The sequence below is a fragment of the Macaca thibetana genome, chromosome 8 (assembly GCF_024542745.1).
Source record: "Macaca thibetana thibetana isolate TM-01 chromosome 8, ASM2454274v1, whole genome shotgun sequence".
Lineage (NCBI taxonomy): Eukaryota > Metazoa > Chordata > Mammalia > Primates > Cercopithecidae > Macaca > Macaca thibetana.
Genome location: NC_065585.1, coordinates 140,401,450 through 140,414,253, shown reverse-complemented (window position 1 = coordinate 140,414,253; position 12,804 = coordinate 140,401,450). Strand labels below are relative to the sequence as shown.

General features: G+C 49.7%; 1 protein-coding gene across 6 annotated transcripts in view; it reads left to right on the top strand.

Moving 5' to 3' along the window:
• ARHGEF10 (Rho guanine nucleotide exchange factor 10) overlaps positions 1-12,119 on the top strand; it is a 145,386-nt gene extending 133,267 nt beyond the window's left edge. For all 6 annotated transcript variants that reach the window (XM_050800194.1, XM_050800197.1, XM_050800195.1 and 3 more), the window contains 2 exons: positions 5,747-5,869; positions 10,204-12,119. In XM_050800194.1, coding sequence (XP_050656151.1) covers positions 5,747-5,869; positions 10,204-10,718 — 638 coding nt within the window. In that variant the 3' untranslated portion in view covers positions 10,719-12,119. The remainder of the gene's footprint in view (positions 1-5,746; positions 5,870-10,203) is intronic.
• The last annotated feature ends 685 nt before the right edge of the window (positions 12,120-12,804 follow it).

Genomic DNA, 12,804 nt, shown 5'->3' with positions numbered 1-12,804 from the left:
ATGTTTTGTTTTAGATACTGTCTACTCCGTAGAAGAGAAAGACAGAATCATCCTGCTTCCCTCCAAGCATAGAGCACCCAACACAGTCCTGCACCGGTCCAGAAACAGAATGCAGAGCCCTTGCCGGCTGCTCAGGTCGCAGATTCTGGCTAAATCGCAGCTGCCTGTGTTGTGTGTTTTGGATGATGAAGTTGTGGCTGGGCGCTCAGTCTCCCTTCCTTGGTACTTGTCACCCTTCAGCTCATGATGGATCCATCCCAAGCCCGCCACAAGCCTCTCACTTGGTGCCAGCAGATGTGCGGGGCTCTGCAGAGCCACCGTCCCCTGGCGCCCACCCTCCCAGGCCCCTCTAACATCCTGGGCTGACTCTGCACGGCCACAGTGTGTGCTCTCAGCCCCCTGCTCCGGGGGCCCCTGAATCATGGGTCTTTACTTATTCCTGCACACAGAGTCAGGTCTGCATTTTAGACCCGCGTGAAAGCAAACGCATGCGTCTGTCCAGATGGAGCGCTGTGCCCATAGTTGGCAGGTTCTCCAGCATTTCAGTACTAAGTTTGAAATAGCTCCAGCCTCACTGATTTCTGGGGAACACTGACTGCTTTACCCACATTCAGTTCTCTGCTCCAAGGCTGTGGTCTGTGGCCACCGTGGCCTCCTCAGTAGGAGAAGGGTACATGGGTTAGAGCCGACCTCGGTGACAGCAGAAGTTCAGCTTTGTTTGTGATGCTTCCAACCGTGATTCTCTGTAAGATCCTCGGTGCGGCATAGACTGAAATGATTCTGATGTTCGTTGCATTTTGTGACTCAGACGGAATGAGTAGCCAGAGAGTCCTTTCCTCCAGAGAGTCCTTTCCTCTCGTCTCCTCTGTCCCGTCGTCTTTGCCTTTCAGCCAGTATTTCATATTTCATAGAAATAAGCACTATGGCATTCCACACTGTGTTTAGACATTCCGGTCGGGGCACATTCATGCGGCGCTGAAGCGCACGGACGCTGAGGTCGCCGGGCCGTCACCACTCCTGGGTTCTTCTCCTCCTCACCATCCAACATGGTTCCTGGAGGCCCACACATGTCCGCTGTGCTCTGTTCACACACACACAAAACCTTCATTCTCGAGTTGTATTCATGACGATGCTCAAATGGGTTTTCGTGTGTGTGTGTGTGTGTGTGTGTGTGGCAACAAGACATAAAATTATCTTTTTGTGCTATTGCTGGAATATAAAAGTCAGGTAGCTTCTGCACATGAAGACTTGCCAAGCGAAAAACAACAAAATTTGAAATAAGCAAACTGTACTATAACTCCTGCCTTTTGTGTAAGTTCACACGGCGTGATGAAACCACCTTCCTTCCTCGGGGTCTCAGCCTGCTGGCCCCTGGGGACTCCGTGAATCTGTAGCTAAGGACCTGGCTTTACTCCTTCTATTTGGAATTCAGTTCTGAAAACCATTTAGCTTGCGTTCTTTCACATAAGCTACATCAGGTTCGACACAGACTAACGGTTGATGAAGGCCTGTGATTAACATGCACGTTCGTTAGAGCAGTCATGACCTTTCTAAGTTAAAAAGGAGCAGAGTTCACGGCAAGTGGGTTCACGGCGCCTCAGCTTTTAGGTTGTGAGCAGTTGCAGTAGGTTACATCACCGGGCAGATGTTTCCTGCTCTGTCCCGCATGTTCAAAGGAGGATATTTTTTATGGAAAAGTGCTGAGACCCCGTGGTAAATTGCACTTTTCTGAGTCTCCACCAAGTGAATACAGAGCCTCCAGGAACTATGTGAACAAATAAAATGGCCAAAATTTCCATTAAAAAACAACAACAACAAAAAAAACCAGTGTAACTTTTCTAAAGACCAGAGACAACACCAATGAAACCGGACTCAAGATGGTGAGTTAAGGAACGAGACCGAGGACTTGGGAGCCACAGCCTCTCTCGGCAGCCTGTGTGGCCCTGGCCTGTCCTTCGGTTTGTATTCCAGACTGGGAAGAGCAGAGGGTGAATCCCCCTGGTAGCATTTCCTCCGACACTTGGGGGACGTATTTGCTTCTTCCAGTCACTGTTCTGTCTCTGAGGTTATTTGAATGAACTTGGATGGTGTCCTTTACACCCCCAGCCCCTCCCAGCCTCCAGGGCAGGAAATGCGTCTCTCTGTGGCTGCCTATGGAAGGCCCTGGTGGCTCCCAACGGAGTGGCCATGTAGCAGCGGCTCACGTGCAGTCAGTCCCACTTCACGCTTGTAACCCATTGACCAACCTCACTGTGCAGCTGCATCACCGTTCACCACCTCAGCTGCCCCGCCTCCCACCTCCCAGCAGACCTCCGTGGGCTGCAGCTCCCGGGACCCAGCCCCGTCTGGAACACACCCTGCTGTCCTGTTCTAGGTCATCGTTGGCGCTTCCGGATGGGCAGGGGACGCCTGGATAGCGGCACTCACCACAGCCTCTGGAATCGGAAAATGACCGCATGATCTCGTGACTGTGGCAGTCAACTTTCTTATGTAAAATTAAAGATGCCGATGGGCAGACTGCTTGGAAAATGCAACGGAAAGCCGCTCTCTGGAACTTAACTGTCCTATGTAGTTCCTGGGTACTTTGAAACCAGTTAAAACATTCACGTCTGGTTTTTACCTGCTTAATTTTTATTTTTTATTTTATTTTTATTTATTTATTTATTTGAAACTAAGTTTTGCTCTTTTTGCCCAGGCTGGAGTAATGGTGCAATCTCAGCTCACTGCAACCTCCGTCTCCTGGGTTCAAGTGATTCTCCTGCCTCAGCCTCCCGAGTAGTTGGGATTACAGGCGCCGCCACCACACCCAGCTCGTTTATTTTATTTTATTTATTTATTTATTTATTTTTGTATTTTTAGTAGGGACAGAGTTTCACTATGTTGGCCAGGCTGATCTCGAACTCCTGATCTCAGGGGATCCACCCGCCTTGGCCTCTCAGAGTGCTGGGATTACAGGCATGAGCCGCTGCGCCCGGCCTGCCCTTTTTATTAAATGCAAGCTTTGGCCAGCATCACAGGAGCCCTTCCAGAAGCCAGGCCAGCATTTCAGTCACGCGGCCGCAGCCTTTCCCGGCACGCAGGTGGGGCTTCTCCCCTTCCCAGCATCTCACATCCCTGCTCCCACCCCAGGGCTGCTTCCCATCCCAGTGCCACACGGAGGGCTGGGAAGGCCCGGTTCAGGTTGTGTGCTGAACTCGTGTGCACACTGGTTTTCTCTCTCATCAGACAGTCATGTTTCACACTGAAAATACTTACCGTTGAGTCAAACTGCTGCTCTAGAAAGAGCATCCACACTCCCTCTGCGGCCGCACCCCGGGCTGCGCCCCGTGTTGTAGAGCGATCGCGCTTGGGAGCAGCTGGGAATCCTGCGCATCAGCTTCGAAGCGGCTGCCGTGTTTTTCATCAGCTTTAGAAAATAACAGCCACGGCTTACGTGCAGGACTGTGGATTCACCATCACCCTGACCACATCACGGCAGCCAGGCAGACATTCGGAATTCCTGGGACACGCATATTAGGGAGCTTTTAAAAATAATATCAATCAGCGTTTAGAAATAGAACTAAATGTCTGTCTTTGTCTGTAGTGAGGGTTTTTTGTTTTCTGAGGAGGCTGTTTGATGCCTGTCGATACAGATTCCGTGTTTTTTGTTTTTTGTTTCTGTTTTGGGTGAGGCTGTTTGACCTCAATTCTGAGTCTTTGGCTCTGGTGTCAGATTGTTTTTCATGCTCTTTATCTGAGATGAACTTTGGGTCAAATGCAGGGATATTTAAAAGAGCTTCTATGTCTACAGAAAAGAAGAATCAAACTTTTTAAGTGTTCACCGTCACTTCTCAGGAACAAGCTAAATTGACCTTCTGTGCTCCTCAGCTTTGGGGCTAAATAGAGAAACACTGGGGTTATCTTGTCTGTGTTGGAAGGCCGTGATGCTGATGATTGTGTCAGAGTTGCAGGGAACGACGTGAAAGTCCAGACCCACCCTGTCACCACCATGAGGCGGGGTCTTCCTGTAACCGCGATGAGGCGGGGTCTTCCTGTAACCGCGATGAGGCGGGGTCTTCCCTGTAACCGCCATGAGGCGGGGTCTTCCCTGTAACCGCCGTGAGGTGGGGTCTTCCTGTAACCGCCGTGAGGCGGGGTCTTCCCTGTAACCGCCGTGAGGCGGGGTCTTCCCTGTAACCGCCGTGAGGCGGGGTCTTCCTGTAACTGCTGTGAGGTGGGGTCTTCTCTGTAACCGCGGTGAGGTGCGGTCTTGGAACAGGCCATGCATCTCCCACCCTGTAACGGCCATGAGGCGGGGTTTCCCTGTAACTGCCGTGAGGTGGGGTCTTCCTGTAACCGCTGTGAGGCGGGGTCTTCCTTGTCACCGCCATGAGGTGGGGTCTTCCTGTAACCTCTGTGAGGTGGGGTCTTCCCTGTAACCGCCATGAGGTGGGGTCTTCCCTGTAACCGCCATGAGATGGGGTCTTCCTGTAACCGCTGTGAGGCGGGGTCTTCCCTGTAACAGCCGTGAGGTGGGGTCTTCCCTGTAACCGCCATGAGGTGGGGTCTTCCTGTAACCGCTGTGAGGCGGGGTCTTCCCTGTAACCGCCATGAGGTGGGGTCTTCCCTGTAACAGCCGTGAGGTGGGGTCTTCCCTGTAACCGCCATGAGGCGGGGTCTTCCTGTAACCGCCATGAGGCGGGGTTTCCCTGTAAGCGCTGTGAGGCGGGGTTTCCCTGTCACTGCAGTGAGGTGGGGTCTTCCCTGTCACCGCCGTGAGGCGGGGTTTCCCTGTAACTGCCGTGAGGTGGGGTCTTCCCTGTAACCGCCATGAGGTGGGGTCTTCCTGTAAGCACTGTGAGGCAGGGTCTTTGGAGCAGGCCATGCGTCTCCCACCCTATAACCGCCGTGAGGCGGGGTCTTCCCTGTCACCACCATGAGGTGGGGTTTCCCTGTCACCGCCGTGAGGCGGGGTCTTCCCTGTCACCGCCGTGAGGTGGGGTCTTCCTGTAACTGCCGTGAGGCGGGGTCTTGGAATAGGCCATGCATCTCCCACATTGTTTGGCAGCCACTTTCTAGCCTTGTCACGGCCAGAGCAAACTGTTTAGTTTCTCTGGGCTTCAGATCCTTGGCTGTAAAGCAAATCAAAACCAAACTAACAAAGAACCTCAAAGGCCCTTCTGACCCCGCCGTCCACTGTGGCGTTTCCCTGCTGTGTCCAGCGCCGAGGCCATGTGACAATGTTGTTCTTCACGCAGAGCCCTGAAGAGGCCTTTCAGTTCCCTCTAGGGTCCAGCTGCGGCTGAGGGCCCGTTACTCGAGTCTAGCCGCGCGCGCTGAGACCTCTCCTCATTTGTAAAGGGGCCTCTGTGCTCCCAAAGAACCACAGGCCGCTGCGTGTGTCGGGGGCTCACGAGCTCACGTGCTACACGGCCAGGAAGCAAAAGGTTTAGACAGATTCATCCAGGGGCTTGATTCAGGGCTGAAGGGGCCGAGCAGAGCCATGCAGACGACAGCCCAGGAGACCCGGCCAGACATCGGGCCTGTTCTGTCCAGGTGCAGACGCAGGGCATGCCCCCAAGACCCTTGTCTTGCTCGTGTGGTTGAGGAGCCTGGGGCTCGGGTTTGGGAACTCCTGTGCCACATCCTGCCCCTGCGGGGTTTGGTGGTGGCATGACAGACCTGTGGGGTTTCCAGCTCCCTCACCGCCCCACCAACTCTGCTGCACAAACCAGACCCGAAACCACTCGTATGTCTTTCTGCCCAGGGCACCAGCGGCTGTCGGTGACGAGCCTGCTCGTCTGCCACGGATTGCTGATGGTCGGCACCAGCCTGGGAGTCCTCGTGGCCCTGCCAGTCCCACGTCTGCAAGGGATTCCCAAAGTGACCGGTGAGTGGCAGCTGCAGTCTGAGTGGCTGCATCCTGTCTTGCAGACTCATAGAGCATAGCAGTGCGGAGTGTGATTTAACATCCCGGGATTGTTACACAATTCAGATTACCTGTGCGGAGTGTGATTTAACATCCCGGGATTGTTACACAATTCAGATTACCTGTGCGTAGTGTGATTTAACACCCCGGGATTGTTACACAATTCAGATTACCTGTGCGGAGTGTGATTTAACATCCCGGGATTGTTACACAATTCAGATTATCTGTGTGTAGTGTGATTTAACATCCCGGGATTGTTACACAATTCAGATTATCTGTGCGTAGTGTGATTTAACATCCTGGGATTGTTACACAATTCAGATTATCTGTGCGTAGTGTGATTTAACATCCTGGGATTGTTACACAATTCAGATTACCTGTGCAGAATGTGATTTAACATCCCGGGATTGTTACACAATTCAGATTACCTGTGCGTAGTGTGATTTAACACCCCGGGATTGTTACACAATTCAGATTACCTGTGCGGAGTGTGATTTAACATCCCGGGATTGTTACACAATTCAGATTATCTGTGCGTAGTGTGATTTAACATCCTGGGATTGTTACACAATTCAGATTACCTGTGCAGAATGTGATTTAACATCCCGGGATTGTTACACAATTCAGATTACCTGTGCGTAGTGTGATTTAACACCCCGGGATTGTTACACAATTCAGATTACCTGTGCGGAGTGTGATTTAACATCCCGGGATTGTTACACAATTCAGATTATCTGTGCGTAGTGTGATTTAACATCCCGGGGTTGTTACACAATTCAGATTATCTGTGCGTAGTGTGATTTAACATCCCGGGATTGTTACACAATTCAGATTATCTGTGCGTAGTGTGATTTAACATCCCGGGATTGTTACACAATTCAGATTATCTGTGCGTAGTGTGATTTAACATCCCGGGATTGTTACACAATTCAGATTATCTGTGCGTAGTGTGATTTAACATCCCGGGATTGTTACACAATTCAGATTATCTGTGCGTAGTGTGATTTAACATCCTGGGATTGTTACACAATTCAGATTATCTGTATGTTTTCATGGTATTATAATGACTTAGTAGACTGTCTGTTTAATTGGAATTACCAATTTATATGTTTTCTGTTTCTTACGTTAGTAGTCCAAGGAGAATCTTATGTTTTCCTATTCTGTTAAATGCCAGAATTAGTTTCTGTCATTCCTTTCTGTATTTTATATTGTGAAGAAGGAAGCTGGGATCTCCGTCAGTCCTTTCTGTATTTTATATTGTGAAGAAGGAAGCCGGGATCTCCGTCGGTCCTTTCTGTATTTTATATTGTGAAGAAGGAAGCCGGGATCCAAAAAGGCTCCGTTGTGCTGTTGCCGTGTCATTAGGAGCTCAGGCTGGAGCACACGGCCTTTCTGGAAAGCTCAGTCCCGTGAGGGATTGGAGGCCTTAAAATATGCTCGTGTGTCTGGAATCAGGATTCCCAATCCAGGGAACTGGCCAGGAAACAGCCTAATGTAGGAACAAAGTATGATGAAAAAAGACATTTGCCACAGCATTTAATTTTTAACAGCACAAAATAGGTGACCTGCAGTTCGTAATGAGGGATTGGGCCGTTTAATAAAATGGTGGCATTGCTGGTAATGGGTAGAACGCAGCCAGCAGAGGTGGTGTGGGCAGAGCCTGCAGTAACGCGGAAAACTCCTCATCCTGTAAGTTCAGTAAACCATGGCCTGAGATTCTATGTGGGTTATGATGTCACCCAGCGGGATATACTAACAGAGAAAACGCTCTGTAGGAAGCTCTTAGAGCAGAACTGTTCCGACGGGCTCCATTTCTGGGATTTCCTCCCGGGCCGACCTGGCAGTGGCTTCCATGCACTCAGATTGTGGCAGGTCCACCCGTGAGGATTAAGGAATTCTAGTTTGCCATTCATTTCCTAATTTATGTTTTTATTATGAGCTATGTGATTATACGTGTTGCGAACCCCAAATCCAAAAACAAAATGCAAAATGCTGTAAATTCTTTTTTTTTTTTTCTTTTTGAGACAGAGTCTCACTCTGTCACCCGGGACGGAGTCCAGTGGCACAATCTCAGCTCAGTGCAACCTCTGCCTACTGGGTTCAAGCGATCCTCCTGCCTCAGCCTCCCTATTAGCTGGATTACAGGCACCTGCCACCACGCCCGGCTAATTTTTGTATTTTTAGTAGAGATGGGGTTTCATCATGTTGGCCAGGCTGGTCTCGAACTCCTGACCTCAAGTGATTCGCCTGCCTTGGCCTCAGATGCTCCAAATTCTGTGTCGATGTGACGCTGAAAGGCAGTGCTCATTGGAGGAATTCAGATTTTGGATTTCAGATTTGGGGATGCTGAACCATCAAGTGCAATGCAAATATTCCAACATTAAAAAAAAAAAAAAGAAATCCAAAACACTTGTGGTCCCAAGAATTTCAGATAAGGGACACTCAGCCTGTAAATACATAGAATTGTGCATCACACACAGTTTCACAGTTTACCTGGTAATGAGAAGAGGCCACATGCCTGTGCCCAGCTCAGAAGGGGCCGTGACTCACACACTGAGCCTCAGCCGCCCCTTCTCAGCCTCAGCTGTCTCCGCTCACACCCTAGGAAACGACGCTACTCAGTTTTACATCAGTTATTCCTTTGGTTCTCCTTTGTACTTGTACCAGTGTCTATCTTACAGGGTTCTTTTCACCTCTCCTGTTTTTGCACTTCTCTGTAGCTGTCCCGTGGTGCGCGCAGCCTCTGTTGCTTTTTCTCTCGGCATTGCTGGGGTCGGTCCCTGCGGGTGCCGCAGCTGCAGCGCTTTCCTCTCCCTGCCTGCAGCCTGCCTCTGAAAGGAGGTACACTGGCACCGTGTTTCTCTGCACGGGTAGCTAGGTGCTTCCTGAAAGGAGGCGCGCCCTCACTATACGGGTTTCTCTGGGTGGATAGCTGGGTGTTTCCTGAAAGGAGGTGCACTCACTGTGTTTCTCTGGATGGGTAGCTAGGTGCTACCCGTTGGCATTACACATCAAGCCTCTGAATATTTGTGTGGCTGGCTCTGCAGAAGCTCCTCCTGGGGGCATGCCCGGGGCAGCATCACTGCTGGCGTGCAGGGAACCCAGGTGCGCGCTTCCCCAGGTGATGAGCGGCCCTGTCCCTGCCCAGTCCCCCCAGCTCCCGCTCCCTGCAGACTTCACTTTGCCACTCTGCTCTTTGGGAAATGGACTCTCACCATGGTGGAAGATTCAGTGATGTCATCTGCCTTGGCCAGAGTAGGATGATGGTGAGGGCTGGGGCCTGTTTCATACTGAAAGCACTGGGGGAAAGGACACGTGCCCCTGTCCGTATGTCATGTCACCCACGAAGCACCCAGAAGACACGCCAGGCCCACGTGATGCTACAGAATCAATGTGGGGGTTGCAGGACTCTGTGCCATTAAGAAGACCTACAAGTGTTTCTGATACAATGATGACTTTAAAATTTGAATCACATCATCTGAAAACTGAAAGTCCTAACTTTAATCAAACTATAGAGTTAAATTGTTCTGAACCCCAGAACGTTTTTGTAATGAAAAATGGCTGGCCGGGCGCGGTGGCTCACGCCTGTAATCCCAGCACTTTGGGAGGCCGAGGCGGGCAGATCACAAGGTCAGGAGATCGAGACCACGGTGAAACCCCGTCTCTACTAAAAATACAAAAAATTAGCCGGGCGCGGTGGCAGGTGCCTGTAGTCCCAGCTACTCAGGAGGCTGAGGCAGGAGAATGGCAGGAACCCGAGAGGCAGAGCTTGCAGTGAGCCGAGATCGCGCCACTGCACTCCAGCCAGGGGGACAGAGCGAGACTCCGTCTCAAAAAAAAAAAAGAAAAAAAAAGAAAAATGGCAGCCAGCCAGCAATTTAGTTATTTCATTCCCAAACCAACACATTTCAGGCGTTAATATTTCTAATCAAGACTTAGGAAAATTTGGGATATTTCCATAGGGTAAGTTAGAAGGTATTTTATGCAGAATGGAAAAATGACTATTTTATTACTTTGAAAAGTACAGTATGAGTATTAGAACTGAAATACTGCTGAGGAAAACACAACTTTCTATTTTAGAAAATCATTTTTAAAGCCTTCTTCACATTAACTAAAATCCCAGAAGAATATAATCCAGATATTTCCACTGTAGCCTATGATTCAAGTATGCAAGTGACAGGTTTCGTTATTTGGGCAGGGAGGAGTGCATTGGGGTTAAGCCAGGCACTTTTTGCTTCCTTCTCTCACATTTTGCCTATTTTAAAAGACAGCTGTTGAACTGTTTCCCTTTTCAGGAAGAGGCATGGTCTCCTACCATGCACACAACGGTCCTGTCAAATTCATCATCCTGGCCACGGCTCTGCATGAGAAAGACAAGGACAAATCCGGGGACGGCCTGGCTCCCGGCCCCGAGCCCCAGGACGAAGACCAGAAGGATGCACTTCCGAGTGAAGGAACCGGTTCGTCCCTGAACCAGGGTGACGCTGACACAGCCATCTGGTTGGGAGATTCGCTGGGATCGATGACTCAGAAAAGCGACGTGTCCTCCTCGTCCGGGTCCCTGAGCTTGTCTCACGGCTCCAGCTCTCTAGAGCACAGGTCGGAGGACAGCACCATCTGTGACCTCCTGAAGGATCCCGTCTCTCTGAGAAGCAAAGCACGCCGGGCCAAGAAAGCCAAGGCCAGCTCGGCGCTGGTGGTCTGTGGAGGGCAGGGCCACCGGCGGGTGCACAGGAAGGCCCGGCAGCCCCACCAGGAGGAGCTGGCGCCGTCCGTCATGGTCTGGCAGATCCCTCTGCTGAATATATAAGCAGGGCGGCCGCCTCCTGCTGTCAGAATTTGCAATCAAGGGTGACTTCTCAGCTAATCCTACAGCCTGAGTGATTAAGCTGTGTCTACACTGGTTGGGAATAAATTAAAAACAGTATTTGGGGGAGAAACGTGCAATATCGTCATGGTGGCGTTCCTGCCAATTCCTTCCTTCTCTTCCGTACAGCAGAAGTAATTACAAGCACTTCTAACGAAGGCAGAAGATTGATGCAATTTTCGAGTAATTGAGTGCAGTTCTGGGAAAATACCACATTCTTTTTGACTGCTGTAGTCCATATATAAATACTAAATGTTAAACTTCCTCAGTGCCAGACCTGTCATATCATATTACAGAATTCGCAGACTAAGAATTTATGAGAAAATATGTGTATTCAGTAGTGCAGGCATCTATTAACAATTCTTAAAATAATTTTACCTGATTCAGATTCACGACTTTTATTTATATTCTCTATTTTTGAATTTCAGAATAAAAGTTGTTAACAACTTTAAAAGCCAGGTAACACCTACCAGTCCAGTTAGCATGATTTGCTTTCAGAAGTGAGCTGGGTTTTCCAAAGTGGTATAATATGTGTACTGTATATTTTAACAAAGTAATATTTTTATATTGCATTTTTCTATTAAAAAAATTAACAGTTAATGTTTCAGTCAATATATTATCTGTAGCATTTCACAAATAATGTGTGCTTTGAACCAAAATGCTCAACATTTGGACTCAAGCATCAACACCAAATTATTCCTCCCTTCTCGCATCAATAGAGTGACTATCCACGTGAGAAACGTGTGTGCTTTAGTGTTAGAGGAGATAGGCAGAGCAGTCTTGCTTAGTTCCTTGGTGCGGCTTCTTGCCCCTTTGACCTGGAACGCTGTGTCTGCTTTAGCACGCACGCTCCGAATGACTCCTGGTGCTAGGCCATGCTGGCTGCTGTCGCTGAGCGGGACCCAGGCCAAGAAGCGTGACCTCGGGCCAGCCTGTCTGTTGTGCAGACGCCTCCTCTGCAGAACGCATCAGTTTCTATTCCGCAGTCGCAGAGCCAACCCCGCGTGACAAGGTGCATAATGAGTGCACACCATCCTGTCAAGGTGCATAGTGAGTGCACACCATCCTGTCAAGGTGCATACTTAGTGAACTCCATCCTGCTCAACGTGTATTTCAATGTTTCACTTACTGGACGGGTAACAAGAAAAAAATCCTAACCCAGGCAGTCACCAGAAATAAATGTCTCAGCACTTTACAGATGACTAAAAATGTTAATTTTATGACTTAGCCAAATATTTTCTAGGTTGCATATATCCCCCATGTGAAAGTGATTTCTTCCCAAGCTTCTCCAACTGTTAGCTGCTGTCTGACTTCATAAATAAAGTATTTTTATTTTAAAATGCAGTAGGACGAGTTGCCTCTTTTATGTGTCAGATGGAAAGGGGCATCACACTCGGGGGCGGGGGGATTGGTCTGCACATTCCTAGCTGCATCACCACTTGCTACTTCTAAATCCCAGCAGCACACCCGGTTGCGTGGAGGATGGCGCTCTGAATTGGAAGTAGTCACTGGGAATCTTTCAAGCGACTCATGTACTTGTTCTTTGTTTTAAGAGACAAAATCTCCCTCTGTTGCACAGGCTGCAGTCCCGTGGCGTGATCATGGTTCACCATAACCCCCCTGGGCTCCCACAATCACTGCAGTCTCAACGTCCCAGGTTCAAGCGATTCTCCCACCTCAGTCTCCTGAGTAGCTGGGACTACAGATGCACACCACCACACCTAACTCTTTTTTTCTCTTTAACATTTTATAGAGATGGGGTCTCGTTATGTTGTCCAGGCTAGTCTCAAACTCCTGACCTCAAGCAGTCCTCTTGTCTCAGCCTCCCAAAGTGCTGAGATTCCTGGTGTGAGCCAGGAATTGGTGGGCAGAATTTCGCCACCCTTCGAGCCTCTGACGGCGGCTCTGGTCTCTGCGATTCCTCCAGGAAGGCAGGATGGATTTACTAACTTGGTAGAAATGGGGAGGAGGGTTCGGATGGTTCCAGTTGATGGTTCCTAATTCAGTGGCTCTGACTTCACAGTCATGC